Source organism: Vigna unguiculata, chromosome 6, assembly GCF_004118075.2.
Source record: "Vigna unguiculata cultivar IT97K-499-35 chromosome 6, ASM411807v1, whole genome shotgun sequence".
NCBI classification, from domain to species: Eukaryota; Viridiplantae; Streptophyta; class Magnoliopsida; order Fabales; family Fabaceae; genus Vigna; species Vigna unguiculata.
The window spans coordinates 28,950,716-28,975,487 of record NC_040284.1 but is presented as its reverse complement, the minus strand read 5'-3'; the positions used below and the strand labels follow the sequence as shown (position 1 = coordinate 28,975,487).

The 24,772-nt window shown below is 29.6% G+C and overlaps 3 protein-coding genes across 3 annotated transcripts; 1 reads left to right on the top strand and 2 right to left on the bottom strand.

The window, feature by feature from the left end:
- The first annotated feature begins 8,288 nt into the window (after positions 1–8,288).
- Positions 8,289–13,974, top strand: LOC114186570 (ABC transporter B family member 9-like). Its single transcript, XM_028074516.1, has 12 exons — positions 8,289–8,604; positions 8,913–8,967; positions 9,099–9,274; positions 9,488–9,709; positions 9,803–10,041; positions 10,123–10,648; positions 10,733–11,006; positions 11,175–11,814; positions 11,895–12,123; positions 12,208–12,474; positions 12,559–12,822; positions 12,934–13,974. The coding sequence occupies exons 1-12, from the start codon at positions 8,350–8,352 to the stop codon at positions 13,576–13,578; spliced, it is 3,792 nt and encodes a 1,263-aa protein (XP_027930317.1). The 5' UTR covers positions 8,289–8,349; the 3' UTR covers positions 13,579–13,974.
- Positions 13,975–14,977: 1,003 nt separating this feature from the next.
- Positions 14,978–17,181, bottom strand: LOC114186573 (ABC transporter B family member 9-like). The gene is made up of 5 exons (XM_028074525.1): positions 16,986–17,181; positions 16,635–16,863; positions 16,283–16,549; positions 15,941–16,204; positions 14,978–15,762 (listed from the first exon to the last, which is right to left on the bottom strand). Exons 1-5 carry the CDS (start codon positions 17,135–17,137, stop codon positions 15,427–15,429), a joined length of 1,248 nt encoding a protein of 415 aa, XP_027930326.1. The 5' UTR covers positions 17,138–17,181; the 3' UTR covers positions 14,978–15,426.
- Positions 17,182–21,232: 4,051 nt separating this feature from the next.
- On the bottom strand, positions 21,233–23,137 carry LOC114186961 (40S ribosomal protein S15a-1). The gene is made up of 4 exons (XM_028075049.1): positions 23,049–23,137; positions 22,435–22,572; positions 22,177–22,337; positions 21,233–21,517 (listed from the first exon to the last, which is right to left on the bottom strand). The coding sequence occupies exons 2-4, from the start codon at positions 22,565–22,567 to the stop codon at positions 21,419–21,421; spliced, it is 393 nt and encodes a 130-aa protein (XP_027930850.1). The 5' UTR covers positions 22,568–22,572; positions 23,049–23,137; the 3' UTR covers positions 21,233–21,418.
- Between the last annotated feature and the right edge of the window lie 1,635 nt (positions 23,138–24,772).

The window sequence follows — 24,772 nt, the reverse complement described above, 5'->3', positions numbered from 1 at the left end:
TTGCCTACTATTTACTATTTATTTATTTATTTGTAATATTTACGATTAATAATGGTTAAACTTATAACTCAGAATAATATTGTTAACTTTGCAATATTATGTATTACATATTAGATCAGATATCATTAGAGATTTGATAATTCAAAATGACTTTTACTTTATGTGAAGGTGAGAAGATTTTTAAAATCAGTATAAATTTTTTTCAAAAAGGTAGGTAAATCTTTTAAAACATTTTTCATTTAAAATTATAATACAATAAATTCAAATATAACATTGCATTGAGACACATGAAAAGTCATTTGTTTCTTCATAATTAATGCAAATTAATGATAAAAACACATTGGAAAAGACAAAAGTTTACCTTGGAAATAATGTTGGGAGAAACTGAAAAGTTGTTTTTATTCTTCTCAAAAGTTTACCTTGGAAGTAGTATTTGGAGAAACTGAAAAGTTGTTTTTATTCTTCTCAATATCTCTTAATTTTTGGAGGAGGAAAATTAAGTTTTGAAAAGTATAAAAAGCATCTTCAATAAGCTAGGTAAAACAAAAAATAAAAGTCTTAATTTTTATTTTGGTAAATAAATGTATTTAAAGTAAGTAATATAAAATAGTTAATAATGGTTAAATAATGGTTAAAATTAGAATTCAAAACAATATTATTTTAAAATATAAAATAGAAAACATGAAACATTGTAAACATAAAAGGTCTTTTAAAAAAGAATAAAAAACTTGCGATGAAAAATAAATGAAATAAAAAAAATTAATCAAACAAATAAATAACTATGATATCTTTGTTGATTTTGTCTTCATCACTTTCAAAAATCAGCGATTATCCTTCCTCAAGTTCAAACTTTGTAAACGTTATTGACCACTAAACTTTGTAAACGTTATTAACCACTAAACGTTATTCACAAATATGAATACATCATAATAAATGTATCTCCAAACTTTATTTCTTCTTAAGTATTTATTTTGTTATAAATATTTCTCATCCAAACTTTATTTTTATTAATTATTTATTTTGCTTATTCACTTGTAATATTTAATTAAGTTAATTAAATTTAAATATTTATTTCTTGGCATTACTTTGATTAAAATGGATACAGATAAGTGTTGATAAATTTATTCATAATTTACGACTTTTAAGACAGTATACAACATAAAAAAAGTGATAAAAAAATGTTAATTTTAACTGATATTTAACCATAACAATAGATTGGTAATGAAGAAGAACAGTAAGAGAAGTCCGAAAAGATTGTTACTTATAGATGGAGAATGAAGTGGGAGAAGATTGTTACTCATAGAATGCGTATAGATTGTGAGATATAAATACATTTCAACATTCGTAGTTTATATAAAGAGAATACGATAATAATGGTTATTCTAACAGTCACAATTGTACACCATGATGGTTCACATTTATTGCTTATCCTGCACTTACACAACTTATTAAATAGCAAAAATTATGGTTAAATAAATAAACAAAAATAAATGAATTTTAATTCAAATATAAAGACAAAATTATAAATGTGTTTATATGACTATTCCAACCATAAATATAAATGATAACGTTAGAGTTATTAAAATGGAATGCATAATAAAAAAAATAAATTAAATTTGAACATTTGAAATGGAACCTTTGGAAAAAACAAATTCTAATGTAGAAAATGAAGAAAAGAAAAAAAGATAACCTTCGTTGTGGTAGAACAAAAACTTCAGTCAAAGAGAACTAAAAATTCAAAAATATAAAAATTCATAAATAAAAAATCGAAAGTGAAAATCATTAAAAAAAATATGAATGTGTTTGAGATCTAGGAGAAGAAGTATTCAGATTTAGGAGAAGAAGAAAAAATTCGCAAGAAGAAGAAAAATTTGTACCTTTATTGTGTTATTCAAACATTTCATCCATTTGACAAAGAAATCATCCATCAGAGAAAAAAAAACTTCAAAAGAGTATTTAGATTTGGGAGAAGAAGAGAAGATTCGCAAGAAGAACAAAAACTTATACTTTTATTGCATTCCATCTAGAGAAGAAAAGATTAGTAAGAAGAATAAAAAAACTTCGACCTTTATTGTGTTATTGGAAAGTTCATCCATCTGCTAGAAAATATTCATTCTTCAGAGAAAAAACAAACATAAAAAAATTATCAGATATGGGAGAAGAAGAAAAGATCTGCGAGAAGAACAAAAGTTTCAACCTTTAACCTTTCTTGTGTTCTTGACACATTTCATCCATCTGCCAAATAAATTCATCCATCAAAGACAAAAAAACATAAAAAAAGTACTCGGATCTTGGAGAAGAAGAAAAGGTCTTTTTTAATGTTCTTGATGGTTATGAATCTGAGAGCAAAACATATACAAAGTAAAGTAGATCTGAGAGCAATACATCCATCGAACAGATAAATATGACAAAGAAAAGAAGATAAATATGGTAGAAGAACGAAAAATAGTCGAAAAGTTTTTACCTTTTTGGTGTTCTTGACAGTGCTCATGATTCTGAGAGCTAAACATCACTCCAAACCAAAAATAAAACAAATACAAAGTAGATCTGAGAGCAAAACATCACTCCAAACCAAACAATTACATACCAGTTAAGTTGTACAGCGAAAAAGACTCTTGCATGTGTTTGAACTCTTCATTGGAAGCCTGTCAACAAAAGAAAAATACCATCAACGCAAAAAATAGTTAGTTTAAAGTAAATATAAGAAGAATATGAGTTGTTTGCTTCAGAAAGCTGAAAATAAAAACGAAATTTGGGTAAAAAAACCATATGTCGCAGTGACGCATCTTAGACCAGTAAAAAAAGAAAAATACCATCAACGCAAAAAAAAAAGTTAGATCTGAGAAAATATAAGAAAAATATGAGTTGTTTGCTTGAGAAAGGTAAAAACACAAACGAAAACAGAGATACAACATCTTTAGATCTGGGTAAAAAAATGATATCTTCAGATCTTCTCATTCCATTCATCTGCGAAGAATGACGAAAATAGAGATACCACAAAAATAACTATAGATCTGAAGAAATTAGGCAAATAATGCATCTCCATAGTCGATTTTTGCGGTTTAAAACACATGGATGTGGTTGTACTCTTCATTTCAAGGATTTAAACACCTGAAACATAAGATCAAACCAATAATCACTTAGATCTCAGTAAAAAACATAAAGATCTCCACAAAATAAAATCTCTCATTATGAACGGCAAATCTCACATGCATGTGTTTGTAATCTTCAGTTGAAGCTTGTAAACAAAGAAAACATGATGAACAGAAGAAGATGAACAGAAGAAAGCTCAGAAAAAAATATAAAGCATCTCCATAGTCGGTTTTTTGCATTTAAAAACAGCTCGATCAAAAGAAGAAGATGTTAGAGAAGAAGCTAAGAAAGGCAGAGAAACCATGATGAACGCGGAGCAACAGAGACAAAGAAAGAGAGAGAAATAAGTGAGAAGGCGGAAGCAGAGAGAATGAGAAAGAGAGAGAAAGAAGTGAGAAGGCGAAAACAGAGAGAATGAGAAAGAGAGAGAAAGAATTGAGAAGGCAGAAGGTGAGAAGACTGAGGAAGAGAGAGAATGAGGTTTGAATTAAAACTTTCATTTTTCCATTTTTTTTTCTACCTTCAAAATGCTGAGAGCTTGACACATCAACGTTTTTTCCCTTTGTAGATAAAAATTTGAAATGAGAATCAGCTCTAATATATTATTCAATTGAAAAACTTACCTTTTGTTAGTTCCCAATTGTATATAGTATTAGATGTGCATGGAACTGAACTTAGAAAAAGAGGGTGTGCAACCTATACTAAAACTTCTCTTTCCCTTTCTCATTACTCAAAATCAAATTAATTTTAAAAAAATAAATAAAAAGTAAAATATGAAAGCAGTTTTTTATTTTTATTTTTAATTTTTAATTATAAGATAATTTTATTTATTTAAAATAGGAAAGAAAATCTAAATCATAAATGTAACAACAATCATACAAAAAATATCACATGTTTCTTTATTCAGTAACTTTTTAATTATAAAATGTTTAACAATTTCTTCATTTTTAATCTTATTCTATCATCCCTACTCTTCCGCTTCAATCTCCGGTACAAAATACAAAGTATTCTCCATCCCTTGTGAGCTTTGTCTTCCACTCAAATTAAAGAAAAGTATAAGTTCATCAATATGAACCTTGCATTAGGTAATCTTGTTTGCTTATGGAGGTGCATACATGAACTAGGATTTAGGTTTCTTTAAGGTAGAAGGATTCTGGATTTGAACTGTTTTTTTTTTAGATTTTAATTAGGAGTAAGTTATTGAGGTGATGTAAAAAATTTTGGTATTTTGCTTCATCTTCCTCTTTAATTAATTTTATCGTACAAGAAAATGTAATATAAGGGAAGTTAACTTTATGTCAATTTAAAATTAAATTATGAATCAATGAGTGTTTTCGGTGACAGAAATGAGTTTGCTTAGTACTTACAATGGGTTAATAAGTAGTTGTTGAACAATTGGAATTTAAGAGCTGCATAATGAAATTTGGAAAATTTTGTTGAATGGTCATAGTGCATTTTGTTTAATGGTTTGATTGTGAACAGTATTTCTTTTTGTTTTTTATTTACAGTTTATACGAAGAGTTAGAGTTTACACTGATCAATAGTTTTTGTATGAATATTTTGGATGACAAATAATAACATAAGTTCATTTACACAGAAAGAACTTTTAAGATTTGTTTTTTTACTAAAAAGTAATGATATTCATGTCTTTAATTAGGAAGGACAAATAGAACTGTTTTTTTAAATATTGTAATAATCTCGTTTAGATGAAAATTTTCTATATTGTTTAGGTATGTGTATTAGTATATACGAAGAATATCTAACTTTTTTAATTGGATACGTGAATATACATATTCACTCGTCTCTCGTACTTGCTATAGTACTTATCTTGTCATATCTTTGTCCCATTTAAATTATTAAAATACTCATAGTGTGTATTAAGTAATTATATATATATATATATATACAACATATTTTTTATTTTTTATTTCTTCTAATTATTTGGTTTGTTATGAAATTTATTCTCATCATCAAGATATTTTTCATCTTATAACAATTTTATGCAATTATGTTTAAATGATGTGTGTCAATTAAATATTTTTTATGTCTCACATTTGAATATTTTTACCTCCTTTTAATATCTTTATTTATTGTATATTTTATTTTCACATGAGAATGTTTAATTTTCTCAATAACTGTTCAATAACATAAACTTTCATTTACTAAATAATGTTAAATATGTAACTTTTTTATTCTATTATTATTAATTTTTGTTTTTATTTAAATAAAGTCTTTTTGCTTTACTAAAACAGTAGGAATGCATCTAGTTTTTAAACTGTAAATTTTACACTTACCACACATTTTTTAAGGTTTTTTATTTTAGCTTCTTAGATAATGTTTGAATTTTAAATTAGAAATAAAAATATTAAAAAAATAAAAGACATGAAAAGTGTTAAAACATTTATTTATTTTAAAAAACATATAAGATGCATGTTACTAGTATATTGAGTTTTAAAAATAAAACACATTTTTAGGCATTTTCTTTTTAACTTTCATGTCTCTTTCAATATTTTCTTCCATCAGTGTTTCTAAATTTGATGTTTTAAAAAAAATATTGATAATTAATTCTTAGAAATGATTTTGTATCAATATAAATTATTTCTCATATATAGAGATGACAAATAAATCATCCATGGGTACTATCCGAACCTGTCCCTGTTTTGACGAAAAATTCTCACATTGACTGGGTATGGATATGGGTATGGAGAATCCCCGACTTTTTCAATTGAGTATGGAAATGTACATATTCCCGCCATAATATCGTCCTGTTTAAATTATTAAAATATTCACAATTAATTAAATAATCTTATATATATATATACTTTCTATTTTTTATTTCTTCTAATTATTTGGTTTGTCATGAAACTCATTCGTATCTTCACTATATTTTTTATCTCATCATAACCTTTATGTAATTATGTATTATGTTAAAATGATGTATGTCAATTAAAAAAAAATTATGTCTTATATTTGAATATTTCTATTATTTTTTAATATTTTAATTATTGTATATTTTCTTTTCACATGATAATGTTTAATACTCTCAATTTAAGTATTTAATAGCATAAATCTTTCTTTTACTAGGTAATATAAAAAAAAAAGACTTTACTTGTTATTATTAATTTTTGCTTCAATTAAAGAATTCTTTTGTTTTGCTAAAACAATTTTTTTTTATTTCTCAACCATAGAGTATATATGTTTATATTTGAAAAGTTTTATTAGATATCTAAGTTATTTTTCATTTATCATACCCTTAATTATAAATTTGTTTCCTTTTATGCAATTTCTTTCAATAGTCTCTCAAATTATTTATAAGATACACATTTATTAATTTTTTAATGATTTTATTTGTTATTTATTTTCATTATGTGAAATACTATTTCGATATATTTTATCTAATTATTTTTTATTTTATAACTCATTATTAATCACACTGTAAATTTTTTCATTGTAATTGTATAAATAACTTTTATTTACTATAATATAAAAATTTAACATAATTGTCATGAATATTTTTTTATCACCATCCAACATATATTAGAGTTCAAAATATGCGTCATTATTATCAAGCGATGTATTGTAACTTTTATTAGTGTATAAAAAATATATTCATTAGAATTTAAAAAATTGAAATAAACAAACATTTAAAATATATTTTAATTTGAATATTTTTTTCTTTTATATTATTTAAAAATATTTTTAAATTTTATCAACTAGGTTTATTAATGTTTACAAATTTAATAAATGTTTTGGTTCTCATGAAATTTTATTCGGTATTCTAATCTACAATGTAAACAATTATAATTTATTTCAAAGTATTTGATATCGAAGAAACAATCATCCTCATAACATTGAATATTTGATAATATTATGTTTTTTTTATGGTAATTTTTTATTATTTTATAAAAATTAATTAAAATTAATATTGAAGTAGTAAGAAAATGGGTACGGATATGGGAATGAGACAAAAGTTTGATACTCGTTAAATTTGGTTATGGGATAAGGATGAGGATGAATTTTTTTTACGAAAATGGATATTAATAACGAAATCCATCTTCGTCCCGTCCCGTTGTCATCCCTACGGTAAAGTATAACTAAAATATTTAAAAATAGTTCTTATTTCATTTAAACATGGTTAGTATGGAGAAGTAGATTTGAATATTTGTGTAAAACTATCTATTAATGATAAAAAGTATACTTAAATGAAACTAAAGGATAATATTATCATTTTGAGACATATATAACAAAACTTGTTGGTTTTTATAATATTGTTCTAAAATTATATAGGAAATAACTTTTTAATTAGTTGACAAATTCTTCTGGATATATCAAGAAATACAAATTTCATAAATGTTTTGGTTTTCATGAAATTTTATTCGATATTATAATCTAAGATGTAAACAATTATAATTTATTTCAAAGTATTTGATATCGAAGAAACAATCATCTCCTAATATTGAATATATGATAATATTATTTTTTTTTTACCGTAATTTTTTATTATTTTATAAAAATTAATTAAAATTAATTAAAATTAATATTGAAGTAGTAAGAAAACCGGTACGGGGATGAGTACGAGATTATACCCATTACTTGGTGGGGATGAGACAAAAATTTGATACCAGTTAAATTTAATCATGGGGATGAGGATGAATTTTTTTTTACAGAAATGGGTATGGGATAGCGAGATCTATCTACGCATCACCCGCTATCATCCCTATTCATATAGCTAAAGTATAACTAAAATATTTAAAAATAGTTATTTCATTTAATCATGGTTAATATGGAGAAGTAGATTTGAATATTTGTGTAAAACTATCTATTAATGATAAAAAGTATACTTAAATGGAAATAAAGGATAATATTATCATTTTGAGACATATATAACAAAACTTGTTGGTTTTTATACTATTGTTCTAAAATTATATAGGAAATAATTTTTCAATTAGTTGACAAATTCTTCTGGATATATAAAGAAACACAAATTTCTAAAATTAGAAAAGAAAAGCAAAAGTTCTTCTAGATCTATTACCCACCATAAAAATATTAACAGAAAATTTGTCTATATTTTTTACTAATGTCATACATAGAAAAAATAGAAAAATGTTCCATCATGACGATAAAGTATTAATGAAGTGACTGATATAAATAGAAACATATTAACTGAATCATGTAATCTTCCACCAATAACTCTTCCCACTTCTCTCACTCTTTTCTTCCTTATTTGGTTTGCTCTTCATCTCTCTTGAGCCAGCCATGGCACACAACACCGACATGCCACCTTCTTCTACGTCACCTCAACACCATGAAAGAGACAATGCCAACCAGAAGGTTCCCTTCTACAAGCTATTCACTTTTGCAGATCATCTTGACGTGGCCTTCATGGCCATTGGCACAATCTCTGCCATGGCTAATGGCTGGTCGCAGCCTATCATGTCTGTCATTGTAGGAAAGCTTATCAACACCTTTGGCTCCACCGATCCATCAAATACCATCAAAGAGGTTTCTAAGGTATATGTGTGCATGCAATGAAAGTTTTTTTTTTCTTTTTATAGTATCTGCTCCAACGGGATGGGGAATACTCATAACACAGACAAGAATGGTTCTTTATGATTCTTTATGGTTCAAAATAATCCTGGTTATGTAGAAGGGTAAGAAGGAGGACCATTGAACACAGTCTTGGTCTTTATATGCAAAAGGGTTGTTTTCCTTGATTACTACATGCAAAAAATATTACTACTCTAATAAAATTACAAATTTGGCATTACGTCTAAAGTAACATTAACTTTATGTTTTGGTACTCTTATTTCAAATTTCAGGTTTCGTTATTATTTGTATACTTGGCTATTGCGAGTGGAGTTGCCTCGTTTCTCCGTAAGACGGCACACGCTTCTTTTTCTGTTTATTTATTTCTTAGAGACTATATATTATGTTGTGTTAGTTCAGTGTCAGATAATTGCAGAATTTTGATATCAGGGTTACGGTGGTTTTGTTAAATGTTGCAGAGGTAACATGTTGGATGGTGACAGGAGAAAGACAAGCCGCGAGGATTCGAGGTTTGTACTTGAAAACTATATTGAAGCAGGACATTGCTTTCTTTGACACTGAGACAACAACTGGTGAGGTTATTGGGAGAATGTCTGGTGACACTATTCTCATTCAAGATTCCATGGGAGAAAAGGTATCATACTCCAAGATAATCTCAATTGTTATTATGGGTCATGGTCTGCAAGTATTACGTTAACTAGTCGAGAAAATTTAAACATCGATAATAATGATGAAAAAACACTGGCAACATAATATTGAAAAGAACAATGACAAACTAATTTATGCTAACGATTTTTTTTTCTGACTTCTCATCCTTTGTACTTACGATAAAAAATTATATTGATAGGTTGGGAAGTTTATACAACTTGCTTCAACTTTTATTGGTGGCTTTGTGATTGCCTTTGTAAGAGGATGGCGACTTACTGTTGTTTTGGTCGCATGTATACCATGTATTGTTGTTACTCGTGGAATTCTGTCCGTGTTGATGAGCAGAATGTCAAGTCGTGGCCAAGCTGCTTACGCAGAGGCAGGAACTGTGGTTGAACAAACAGTGGGAGCTATTAGAACAGTAAGTCACAGTCACACAAATTAGTTGTAGAAAAAAAAAATGAATGATTTTTATCTAACCATTGTCCTTGAATTTCTTCTGCAATGTAACTAGGTGGCATCTTTCACTGGTGAGAGAAAAGCAATAGAAAAGTATAATATCAAGTTAAAAATTGCTTATAAAACTATGGTTCAACAAGGGATGACCTCTGGTTTAGGAATGGGGTTACTTTTGTTGATTGTCTTCTGCACCTATGCACTTGCAATGTGGTATGGTTCTAAACTGGTTATTGAGAAAGAATTCCAGGGTGGAACCGTCATCACTGTAATAATAGCTCTTATGACTGGCGGAACGTAAGATTTTTTCTGGATTTCACATAGCTTAGCATTCCTAATGAAGAACTGAAACCTGATTAATCTTTCTAACATTCGCAGGTCACTTGGTCAAACATCTCCTTGCCTAAACGCATTTGCCGCAGGACAAGCAGCAGCATATAAGATGTTTGAGACAATTAAAAGAAAGCCAGAAATTGATGCTTATGACACCAATGGTGTTGTCATGGAAGACATAAGGGGGGATATTGAACTAAAAGATGTTTACTTTAGCTACCCTGCAAGGAAAAATGTGCAGATCTTCTCTGGATTCTCATTATATGTTCCCAGTGGCACAACTGCTGCTTTAGTGGGTCAAAGTGGAAGTGGAAAGTCTACTGTGATAAGCTTATTGGAAAGATTCTATGATCCTGATGCTGGAGAGGTACTGATAGATGGCGTCAATTTGAAGAATTTTCAGGTTAGATGGATAAGAGAACATATTGGGTTGGTTAGTCAAGAACCTATTCTGTTTGCAGCAAGTATCAAAGAGAACATTATGTATGGAAAAGAAGGTGCAACTGATGAGGAAATTAAGTCAGCAATAACACTTGCCAATGCCAATACGTTCATTGACAAGCTGCCTCAGGTGTAATAAATGTTCCAAAATCAATTCTCGTTTTAGGTTGCTTTCTTTTATTAATTCTATTAATGTGTTTTATTCTGCTAGTAGGGCCTTGAGACAATGGCAGGCCAGAATGGGACTCAACTTTCTGGTGGGCAAAAGCAGAGAATTGCAATTGCAAGGGCAATTTTAAAGAACCCAAGAATCCTTCTTCTTGATGAAGCAACTAGTGCATTAGATGCCGAGTCCGAACGTGTTGTTCAAGAAGCATTAGAACAAGCCATGTCAAAAAGGACTACTGTAGTTGTTGCACATCGCTTGACAACAATCAGAAATGCTGACACCATAGCGGTGGTTCATCAAGGAAAAATTGTGGAGCAAGGTTAAACGTGAATCAATTGTTTTTTTCTTTATGTGTGTATGTCAAAAGTAGTTTGGGTCCATTTTCTATATCATGTTAACTCATTGTCGCAATCTATGAAAGAAAATTCAATTTTTTGAGACATCTTGGAACAAGGTGTTCACTTTTGACGCTTGGTTTTATTTGTAGGAACTCATGATGAGTTAATCAAGGATGTTGACGGTGCTTATTCTCAGCTTATTCGCCTACAGGAAGGAGCTACGGAAGCTGAGGGTAGCCATAATTCTGAAGCAGAGAAGTCAAGTAACAATGTTATTTTTGATAGCCACATAGCTAGATCTTCCACTCAGAGACAAGTTTCATTAAGAAGAGATTCATCTAGTAGACACTCACATAGCTTTACTCTTTCTCATCGAAGTGGGGTACATGAATCTGTAGAAATAGAAGATGGGGATGTTGAAAAAAGTAAAGGTGATGCTAAGAAGGTTTCTTTGAGACGTTTGGCCTACTTAAACAAGCCTGAAGTTCCTGTGTTAGTGCTTGGATCCGTTGCTGCAATAATAAATGGTCTTGTCTTCCCTATGTTTGGCTTCTTGTTTTCCTCAGCAATATCTATGTTCTTTGAACCTCCAGAAAAACAGCGGAAAGATTCTAGGTTCTGGGCACTTCTATATGTGGGTTTGGGTTTAATTACTCTTGTGGTCATACCTGTGCAAAATTACTTCTTCGGCGTTGCCGGAGGAAAATTAGTAGAAAGAATTCGTTCACTGACATTTGAAAAGGTTGTCCATCAAGAAATCAGTTGGTTTGATGATCCTGCAAATTCAAGGTATTTTAGTAAGATATTTTAATTATTATGTGTTGCAATTTCTTATACTCGTCAACTAAAGGATATGAATCACTTTCCAGTGGTGCAGTTGGGGCAAGGTTATCTAGTGATGCTTCAACAGTGAAAAGTCTAGTTGGTGATACACTGGCCCTCATTGTGCAAAACTTATCAACAATCATAGCTGGTCTAGTTATATCATTCACTGCTAATTGGATTCTTGCTTTCATTATTCTGGCTGTGTCACCCTTGGTCCTTATGCAAGGATTTCTTCAGATGAAGTTTCTTAAAGGATTCAGTGCGGATGCCAAGGTTAGTTTTACTTTCAGTTTTGTTTGAAATTATGCATTATGGAATATGGATGGATATCAAGAGAATCTTTTGACTGCTGTGTAGGTAAAGTACGAAGAGGCAAGTCAGGTGGCAAATGATGCTGTTGGTAGCATCAGAACTATCGCATCATTTTGTGCCGAATCGAAGGTGATGGATATGTACCGTAAGAAATGTTTAGAGCCAGAAAAACAAGGTGTTCGGTTGGGGCTTGTGAGTGGTGCAGGATTTGGTTTCTCTTTTTTGGCTCTGTACTGCACAAATGCTTTCTGTTTCTACATAGGATCTGTTCTTGTGGAACATGGGAAAGCAACTTTTCCAGAGGTTTTCAAGGTGAAATAAGTCAACCAAAACCTTTCGCTCCATGTTTATTTTGATGTTTCTTTTGATCTAGTTCTCACCACAAAATTTGTGCAGGTCTTCTTTTGTTTAACAATAACAGCAATCGGCATTTCCCAGTCTAGTGCCTTGGCACAAGACACCAACAAAGCCAAAGATTCCGCAGCTTCAATATTTAACATTCTTGACAGTACACCCACCATTGACTCCAGCAGCAATGAGGGTAGAACACTAGAAGCCATTTCTGGTGATATTGATTTTCAACATGTCAGTTTTAGTTACCCAACTAGGCCTCATATTCAAATTTTCAAAGATTTGTGTCTAAACATTCCAGCTGGAAAGGTAGTCAACTGATACTTGGATATTCCAGTAATTAAGCTTTTGAGTTGTACAAATAAACTTTATCTGGGAACATGTAATGTAGCTACATTGTTGATATGAATGTGTTTGCAGACTGTTGCCTTGGTTGGAGAAAGTGGCAGTGGAAAATCAACAGTGATCAGCCTCTTAGAGAGATTTTACAACCCTCACACTGGACGTATACTACTGAATGGAGTGGATATAAAAGAGTTCAGACTAAGCTGGTTGAGACAGCAAATGGGTTTGGTTGGTCAAGAACCTATTCTCTTCAATGAAAGCATTCGTGCCAACATAGCTTATGGAAAAGAAGGAGTTGCCACAGAGGAAGAGATAACTGCAGCAGCCAAAGCATCCAATGCAAACCAATTCATATGTGCTCTTCCCGAAGGCTATGACACCCTTGTTGGAGAAAGAGGCACACGATTTTCAGGAGGACAAAAGCAGCGCATAGCCATTGCAAGAGCCATGCTGAAAGATCCCAAAATCCTCTTGCTTGATGAGGCAACTAGTGCACTTGATGCCGAATCAGAGAAAGTAGTTCAAGAGGCTCTAGATAGAGTGAGTGTGAATAGAACTACAGTAGTAGTAGCTCACCGTCTCACAACAATTCGAGGGGCTGATATAATAGCTGTAGTGAAAGATGGAGCGGTAGCTGAGAAGGGAACACATAATGAGTTGATGAAGATTATTGATGGAGTCTATGCATCATTGGTCGCTCTACATACGACTGCATCTTAAATTTCTTATCAAGCACCATTGCTTGGAAAACAGTTGGTTCCTAGAGACATGATCTTCTCATTATTTCAAATTCTCGAACTAATAAAAGTAGAGGATGTGAATGTCTATGATTAGAAGGGAGTAGTGACGTTTTATAACGTTAGAGAGAAAAAATGACATTCTTTGTCATTCAAAAACACATAAAAGATGTTTTAATAACATGTTCAGGTACGATGATGGGCTGATTTGTCTTTGAATATGATTTAGAGTGTTAAATGTGATAATATTCAGCATCAAATACGACAATTGCTCGGTTTCTCTTCACCATTCTTCTCTTTCCATGTTAGTTCTATTTTTTAATGAACTTATGAAGCATCTTATAGTATAAGTTTGTTTTCTCTGTAAGAAACTCTATACAAGCATCTCTACTCTTTCTTGCACCGCTATACCTATGCTCACGGATAATGTAGCTTTTTATATATTTTTGTGTATTTATTGTCATGAATAAATTAATTCTTTTTTAATTTTTATCTATATTTTGTATTGTTTTGTAAAATAAGTTAATAGAAAGCATTTGTAACATAGGAATTCATAAAACCTGACTCTGAACCGTGCTGAGACAATGCTTATCGGTGGTGTCAATGACATATTGAAAAAATGGATATTTAATCTTGCTTCTCACAAAAATTTAAATCATTCCTCATTTTGTACCATAGAGAAAGACATTCCTTCGTCAAATAACTCAATGAATGATTTGACAATTTTATGCATTTGAAAAATATATATTGATATTAATATTATTATTAATGACTTTTCATATAATCATGTTAATACAATATAATGTATCACGCCATTAGCAGCGAACTCGCAATATTTATACTGGTAGTTACTCAAAAATTAAAAAATTAATGACCTTAGTGATAATATTTTATTTTGTAGAACATGTGTGTATTCAGAGTCTCTTAGAACTGTACATTTATTTTTCCATTTAATAAGGCAATCAACTTAAATAATGTTACGATTTTCAATATTTTACCAACTAAATTTTAATTTAGAAGATGTTTTTAAATAAGTTTTTACGAAAACTTAAAATCTTCCAATTTTCGTCGTTATCACCACCAATCTACACTCACTTAATTAGATTCTTACTAATGATAAAAAACCCAACATATCATCAGCTAGTATTTGATTATAAAGAGAAACTTTATGCCCCCCCTAGTTATTATTAGCAAATATACACTCTTCCAATTATTATTGATGTTTTATTTTTTGTTCTGAAATAATTGTCCTTTTAAAAGTTGAAAGACTTCAATTATGTTCTTGTTCATTAGATACTATAAGTAATTACTGTAAAACTGAATATTAAAAAAACCACTGTAATAAAAATTTAATAATACTTATGGAAAATTTCTCTCCAGAATCTGGGAAATGATCTTTATATGTGTTTACAAGACTTTAGAATGAATTTTCAAGTCATTTAAGAAAAAAAGAAGTGAAGAAGTTGCAAAATTTGATGCTATCTAGTGACGTGTAATGTACATGGCACTGGCATTTTTCTTCACACTATGATTGACTAATATGGAGAGATACCAATGAAGCATAAACTCCATCGATCTTCATCAACGCTTCATGGTTCCCCTTCTCAGCAATGACCCCATTTTTGACGACTGCTATAATGTCAGCACCTTTAATTGTTGGAAGACGGTGAGCTACCACAACGGTAGTTCTATTAACACTGACTTTATCAAGAGCCTCTTGAACCACACACTCAGATTCTGCATCAAGTGCACTGGTTGCCCCATCCAGCAAAAGGATTTTGGGGTCTTTCAGAATGGCTCTTGCAATGGCTATGCGCTGTTTTTGTCCTCTTTACAGTTGTGTCCCTCGTCCTCCCACAGGGGTGTCATAACTATGTGGAAGAGAGCATATGAACTTGTGTGCATTTGCTGCTTCTGCTGCTGCAACTATCTCTTCCTCTGTCGCACCTCCCTCTTTACTATAAGCTATGTTGGCACGAATACTTTCATTGAAAAGAATAGGCTCTTCACCAACCAAACCCATTTGTTGCCTCAACCAACTCAGTCTCAAGTTTTTTATATCCACTCCATCAAGTAGTACACGTCCAGAATCAGGGTTGTAAAATCTCTCTATGAGGCTGATCACTGTTGATTTTCCACTCCCACTTTCCCCAACCAAGGCAACGGTCTACACAGACATATTTCAACAAATTATTAGATTTGTACAACCCAAAAGCTTAATAATTAGATATGTTACCATTCAATGCAAATTTTTATTACCATATTATCGAGATGAAACTAAAAGACAACATCAAATGCACCTAACAAGTTATACCTAAGTTTTGTTCTTAATGATTAGTGGTTACCTTTGCAGCTGGCATGCTTAGACACAAATCCTTGAAGATTTGAATGTCAGGCCTTGTTGGGTAACAAAAGCTGACTTGTTGTAGTTCAATATCACCTTTTATGAGGTCTAGTGTTTTGCCCTCATCACTGCTGGAGTCAATCGCTGATTTGGTCTCAAGAATTTTGATTATTGAAGTTGCAGAATCTTTGGCTTTGTTAGTATCTGGAGCCAAGGCACTACTCTGGGAAACACCAACTGCTGTAACTGTTAAGGCAAAGAAAACCTGCATAAAATCTATAGTAAGAACTATATCAGAAGAAAACATCAAGTTAAGGTGGACCGTTACATTACAATGACATACCTGGAAAACTTCTTCAAAGGTTGCTTTACCGTCTTGCACAAGAAGCGATCCTACGTAGAAACAGAAAGCATTTGTGCAGTATAGAGCAAGAAAAGAGAAGCCTAGTCCTACACCACTATAAAGCCCCAAACGAACACCTTGTTTTTCTGGCCCTGAACATTTCTTCTTGTACATATCCACCACCTTTGGCTCAGCACAGAATGATGCAACAGTTCTAATGCTACCAATAGCATCATTTGCCACCTGACTTGCCTCTTCATAATTCACCTATACAACTCAAAGGAAACTTGTCAATATGTGCCTACTTTCTCATTTCTGCGGATGGAATCAGCAAAACAGAATTTAGACCAACCTTTGCATCTGCACTGAATCGTTCTACGAACTTGGTCTGAAGGTATCCTTGTAGAAGCAACAAGGGTGACACAGCCAGAATAACAAAAGCCAGAATCCAATTAGCAGTGAATGCTATAGCTAAACCAGTTGTGATTCTTGCTATGTTTTGCACAATGAGGGATAAGTTGTCACCGACGAGACTTCTCGCTGTTGAAGCATCAGTAGCTAGCCTTGCACTAACTGCACCACTGCATGGAAATCCATTTTTTTTTATTTTTTTGAGTTAGATGAGTTGAAGGAATTAATATATGACATGATTGCATGTTTATTTTGTCTTTTATAATTGGAAGTAATTATCACCTCGACATACCATGAATTTGAAGGATGATCGAACCAACTGATTTCTTGGTGCACAACCTTATTAAATGCCATTGAACGAATTCGCTCTATAAGTTTCCCACCTGCTATCCCGAATAAGTAGTTTTGCAACTTGGCCATTTGTATGTCATTGCCTCCAATCATCTACAATGGAGTAGTTTAAAGATTTGACCCATGCTTGAGTTGCCAAGAAAGGAATCAAAAAGTCATGATCGCCACTGTCAGCAATATAGAAAAGTTATCTGGTATGTGAAAAGGAAGATAAAAGATTTTTGAGCCTGTAACTTTAATTTAATTTAATTTCCATGAATGTGAGGTCATGATGTTGTGCAATTTAGGATGGGTGTTTCATTTTTTATTTGAAAATCGGAATGCCAAAATCTTTGCCAGCACTCCCATATAATTTGAGAGAATTCACAACCTTATAATTTGAGAGAACTCCCCACCTCTAGGAGCGATTATTTGTCGGAGGTGTTGGATATTTGGAAGCCCTATTGGCCCTCTTCTTTGATTAACTGTGGAAACATCGCCGTCGATGACTTCTAGTCACACCTCTCTCTGTTTGATTACGCCTTTATCTCTCGGTCACACATAGAGATGGCAAATAAACCCGTGTCCGTGGGTATCACCCGAACCCGTCCCCGTTTTGACGGAATCCCCGCTTTGACTGGGTATGGGTATGGGTATGGGTAATACCCAAAATTTTCAACTGGGGATGGGGATATATATATACCCGCCCAAATACCCGTCCCCGCTTAAATTACTAAACTATTTATAATTTATTAAATAATCTAAAAAATATATATAAATAAATAATATATTTACACATAAAATATAATATAGTATATATACATATAAATAAAATATACTTTTATATATATATATATATATATATATATATATATATATATATATTTACACATATACATGTAATATAATATAATATAATATAATATAATATACATATAATATATATACATAATAATATAATATAATATATATAATATATACGTATAAAACAAATTAATCATTTAACTAGTGAGATCTTTTATAAACAAATTTATAACATTACAAATTTATAAAAATTTAAAAGAAATATATATATATATATATATATATATATATATATATATATAAAAGCATAAAATATCTACGCATATACATATAATATATATACATAATAATATAATATATATTATTATATTTATATTATTATATAATATAATATAATATATACTTAAAATAAATATATATATCTATAAATATATATATATATATATATATATATATATATATATAAACATAAGATATCCACACATATAATATATATACATAGTAATAATAATATAATATATAATATAATATAATATATATAAATAATTATATATATATATATAAACATAAGATATCCACACATATAATATATATATACATAGTAATATAATATATAATATAATATAATATAATATATATATATATATATATATATATATATATATATATATATATAACATATTTTTCATTCTCTTTGTTTTTTGTTATACACTTTGTTTACTCTCTCAATTGTCTGGTTTGTTTTTCAAGATTTAATTTTGAAGGTAATTTTTCTTCTTCTTATTACATAATTTTTACTCTCTGTACATGGTTATGTTCAAATAGGTGTTCCTCAATTTCATTCTATGAAATAATTTTTAGGTTACACATTTGATTATCTTTATTTATTTATTTATTTTCATGAAAATGTTTGACTCTTATTTTGTAGCTCTTCTTTTTGTTACTTTGGTTATACACTTTTTTACTCTCTTTTAATTGTTTGGCTTGTTCTTTAAGGTTTAAGCAGATCTTCAAGGTACTTTTCCTTTTATCATAATCTTAATTATACATTTTTTTTTTCCGTTATGTTATGTTCAAATGGATATTCTCAAATTTGGGTCACACATTTAATTATCTTTACTCCTTTATGATAATTTTATTTATTATTTATTTTTTGTTTCATGATAATGTTTAATTCTCAATTTTAAGTGCTCAATTGCATAAATCCTTAATTTAATTCAAGATCAAAAGATGAAGAATCTATGTTTAAATTTGAATTATTATTAATTTAATTTTGTTATTTGTGCTATTTCGTTTAAGTGGTATAATATAAATTTTTAATAGTATAAAAATATTTGAAATATTTTTAAACTTGATTATTGGTTTTCCTTTTATATTTTGTTAAAAAAGAAATTAACCTTTTTACTTTGTTTGATTTTTTTTGTTACGTATGTTAGTTTCTAGAGAAAATGAGCACAGGAGATCAAGATTTGCAGGTACCAAGTCCACCACAGTGTTCACAACAACCAACTCCCTTTCAAAGTTCCAATAATGACAGTCAATTATAATATCTAATTAAAATATAAAATTTTAATTAAAATTTCTAGTAATATTCTAGTAATTAAAATTTTCAATTTCAATTATTATATCATATCTAATTTTTCATTTTTTTTCTATGTGTAGGTGGATCGAATGCAAATGAAACCACTGATCATTTGTAAAATTAATAAATATTTTGGTTATTATAAAATTTTAGTAATGTGTAATTTTTTAGCTTTTATATAATTATTTGAATTTTATTTAGTTGTTATTTGATACTTTAATTTGAGATTTATACTATTATAATATTTTTCTTAATATTTGACATCATGAAAATCAAAAAGAGTATGTTATTTTAATATTGAATATTTTGATAGTATCATGATTCCGTTGGTGTGATTTTTAAATTTTTTTTATAAAAAATATTTAATTGATATATGGAACAATAAAAAAATGGGTATGGGTATAAGAAAATACCCGTTACCCGGTGGGGATGGGTCAAAAGTTGTATACCCGTTGGGTTTGGGGATGGGAATGAATTTTTATTATGGGGATGGGATCATGATACCCGTACCCGCCCCGTTGCCATCCCTAGTCACACAAACAACACTTTCTTCCCTTTCTCTCTCCCGGTCTCATTTCATTTTGCCAAAAAGAAGTTATCACTTAAGTTTCATTTGAAAAAAATTAAAAATAAAAAAAGTCAGCCATGTCAAATATGAGTTCAAAAATTATGTTAGAATATCATTTTCGTAAAGAGAATTTATCGAATTTAGCATTAAATTCATGTGTGTTGTGCTCCTATCTACACGTCAAGTAAATATATAACATTTTTATTTGTACTATTCTATCACCAGAAATCAATTCAACAAGAACACAGATCACCAAAAAGTTATAAGTACATCAAAAAATCCATCCACTTGCATGAGAAGACAAGTAATTTGCCAATATAGTATCTAAAGATCAATACTTCAATATTGTGCTAATAACAACACATAAAAAAATATTATACGCTGAATAAAGGACACTAAACTACTCTAAATAATTTTAAATTTAGTTCTTCATATTTAAAAAAATAAAATATTGGGCTAATAATCTATCAGATTAATCACGACTTTTCGATCCTTCAAATAATTTTAAATATAGTTCTCTATATTTAAATTACTTTAGTCCACAAAATACAATTCTAATCCCTATACACTAAAGCTAAAATGAAGAAATTAAAAATAATTTAAGACCATAAATCCTATAACACATTTTAGTAAGTTAAATTTAGTATTTAGAAAGTAAAATAATTCCTTTTAATTCAAAACAAAAACTTAAATTACCACAAATTCAAAGAATTAAAAGTAGTTTCGAATTTATATTCATATCTCAATACACTCTAGTCCCTTAAATAGGCTATAATTATTTTTTTCGATTTTTAGGAACTAAACAAACTTCTTGTAATTTGCCAAATCCAAAATTACCCCACATTTCATAAACTTAAAACAACTAAATTTATTTTCTCACAAAATAAGTTAAACCTAAACTTTGCTTATAACTTCATAAACTTCTTAAGCTAAAGATTACTCCCACACTTTTTACATAAACACCTCTCGATCACATCAAAACTGAGATGAAAATCCAACCCAAACCACCCCTAAAAGAACAACAAATCTAAGCATAATAAAATTTACAATACTAAACATTTGTAAATGTGATATAATAACAGACTAATAGTGCAGAAACTATTGCACCATCTTAAAATTTAAATTTCGAACTAATGAACACCAAAAGTTATTTCTAAAACTATCCCGCACTAACGTAAACACACTCCCCCTTGATAATTACTGTAATCTCCTTTATAGTGATAATAAAATAATAATAATAATACCAAGTCGAGGCTCAGCTAAAACTGCCAAAAATTAGATAAATTATAGTAAAATTTGATTCTGCAAACAAACAAAGCACATCAGAAAAACATCTGGCTATGCTATACTCAGTAAACTACGGGTCTAACATTGATCATTACAACCGGTGAGTTCAAAAAAAATCTGAAATCAACACAAAAATCTTTCAAATGAAACTAGACTAGTAGAAGAAACCAAGCACTTTCCCACCAACATTCTTCCTCCTAGCTTCTTCATGATCCATGATGCCAGCAGAGGTAGTCAACACAATATACCCAAACTGAAACATTTGTGTTATCAAAGGTCAGGCATCGACATTTAAATTGTGTCCAAAGCCACTATGTGTACCCTTCCGACCATAAAATTTAAGATACAGGCACAACAACATTATTATAAAAACAAGAATATACTAATGAAACAGAATAAAAAGTATTCCAGAAAATTGTAGCATAACATAACACCAATCTATTGGTGAGTTGTCTTAACTTTGCTCCCCATTTTCAAAAGTTTACACAAGATAATGAAAATAACTTCCAATTGTTATCTATATTACTAATACTTATATATTTACAAATTGTAAACAACGAATATTTTCTCAAACCAATGTCCCCGAGTATCTGTCTATAATGGTACGGGATGCCAATATTATGCTATGATTTCAAAGGTGCTCTTCCTTCTATGTAACACCTTGGTAAAATCTAACCAAAATCATCTAAAAGAAAGATTAATAATTCAGAATGTAAGTAGCTGAAATAATCATATGCCACTTAAACTCAAATTCTCAACAATGGTGTTAAGTTCAAAATTGTAAATAAGAAAGTTATAAGAAAATGACTCGAATAAGTTTGTTGTCAAAAACAGATTACCAACTTTTTATAACAAGTACCAAGAACAACAAGATATCTGATGTTCCGAAAAGAAAAAGGCTTTTGAACTAACCTGTCTTGAAGGGAGTAACCTAGCAGTCCAACCCTCAATCTCTTTGACACCCACATCAAAACGGGGACTAATAACCCCACATTTGTTAAGTCTACCATTCAATTCAACAACAATTTTTCCAGCTCTGTGATCGTCAACGTACTCAAACTCTCCAATGTACCCTAGAAAGAACCAAACCAACGCAAATATAAAAAAAAAATAAGAACCAAACAGTAGTCAAATAGAAATATAATCGAAGAAATAAGAGATAACAAGTACCATGCTTTTGCATCACCAAGAGGAACTTTATAATCACTTTAGAGGATGGCCTAATCATGACCTGGCGCTTCCCCCTCTTCTCAGCATTGTACATGCTCTTGAGAGCATCATTCAAGACACTGACCCTCACCATTGTCACTGTTAGGAATTTAACAAGAATTAACCATAAGGCATAATCAATATTATAACAAACAATGTATGCTAAGATAAATAGTAAACCCATTTTCCATGTTCAAAATCCTAAATCACCACAGTCCCATAATACGATGTATCTAAACTAACCCACCTTGATACAGGAGATAAATCAGATGTAATAAGAATAAAAGCTAATACTAAACATCCTTTTAAACACCAATAATGCTAACAGAAAAGTTGTGTATGCATTTGATCATGGGAGAAAAAACACAATGTTCCAGGGAAAGGTAAAATTTTACTAAGAAGGTATCTTTTAACAGGCTACGGCAACAAAAGAACAAAACAAAGCTCAAGGATCTCAACATGAATCTAAACACCAAAAAGAAAAGGTTTCAGAATCCATTTCTGCGTGAAAGGTTGGATAAGAAGGGTAACCAAGAACCAAAATTTGTAATCGGAAATCAGGAATCGGATCTTACCCTGATAGTACAATGGAGGCACAGAAAGGCGTGGGTGCTGGAGAAGGCAAACAATGTAGGAGGACGAGAGTATAAAGCAACTTCTACGTGTGTTTAGGGTTTGGAAGCTATCAAAGATTTTGAGCCCACAGCGGATTCTCCTTGTTGGGCCCTTCCTTCAGGCCCATAATTGTGTGGCCCATTCATTTACGAAATTTCTTTTGGACCAAAATTATAGGAAACATTGGATTCTTCAGCTCCTTCCTCCAATGAATATCTCATTGTTAAATATGCAAAATAGATATTTGAGAAAACTGTACTTCGTTTAAACCTAGTTTTTCTTTTTAATTGATTTATGTGTAAATAATTAGGACCTTGAAATTTTTAATTATCTATCTTTGATGATAATTGTTTTAATTTTTTTATGATAGACTGGTTTTAGTGATTTTTCTTAGTTTCTTCTCTCTCTCAATCAATCAATTTGAATATATCTAATTTAAACATTAATTTGAATATTCAAACAAAATATCAATAACTACAAGTAGTAGTGCATCACAATATAAATCATTTGCAATAAATTTAAAATATAATATATATGTTCAAGTATTTATTTATTATAAAATTTAATTATAAAAAATAAAGATTTATAGTTGAGTTTAACTATGTATGTATATATGAAGCTCAAAGAAAAAATTATTCATACTTTTGTTCACTTACTTATAAAAAATAATTAGAGGGCCTTTCCATAAATAATTGGTTTTCATTCGTAATTTGTTACAAGTGCAAGTATTCAAATATCTGTATATCTGTTTATAAATATCCTATTATAAAGACTTTAACCAGAGTTTACTTACATGTATAATTTCAAAATAAATTATATTTTTTACTCTGAAGACTTAGAAAGCATGGATTAGTATTTTCATGGTTTTAAACTGTCCACTAAAATATTATCTGTGGTACAAAAAGTTCAAAGTTTCTATAAAGTATTATGGTTAGAGTTATTCCAAATATTTAAATTAAACTAGATTGATATTGAATTAAATTATAAAAGGATTTGGTTTATTTAAAAAAATAAGCTAAACTTCTAAGTAGATTATAGAAAATTTATTTGTTTAAAAAATAAACTGAATAATTATACCATTTTATCTTTTAAAAAATATTTTTTTGTTAAATAGAAGTGTACTAAATCCGATTATAACCTATAGAATAAACAAAAATATTTAAAAATATTTATTAAAAATAATTTAACATTTCAATTTAAAAATAGTTTAAAATAATTTAATTTAGTCTTCTTTTCTTCTTTTATTTTCTTTAAATTATTATATAATTTTATTTAACGTTAATTTCACCCAAAACAATCACATTATTTCTTTTATAAAAAGTCAATTTAAAAATTAGATATCAATTAAATATAAAAGTGTAAGAATCAAAATAAATTAAAAACTTAAAAATAAAAATCAAATTACTAAGTTTTATAGACTATTATCAAATTTATATGTTTCAGATAGATGTTATATTTTATTTTTTATTAATTTGCAATCTTCATTAACATATATTCTATAATGTGCATGAATTTTGAATATTTTCAAAACTTACAAAGTTTCAAACTTGTAATTTTATAATTATTTTTGGTTCAATTCCTTTATTGTGGCAATATTTTGTTCACGCGCAATTACAAAATTACAATAACAGTAATCCAAATCATCAAAAAACTACAATAACAGGAATCCAATCATCAAACTTTG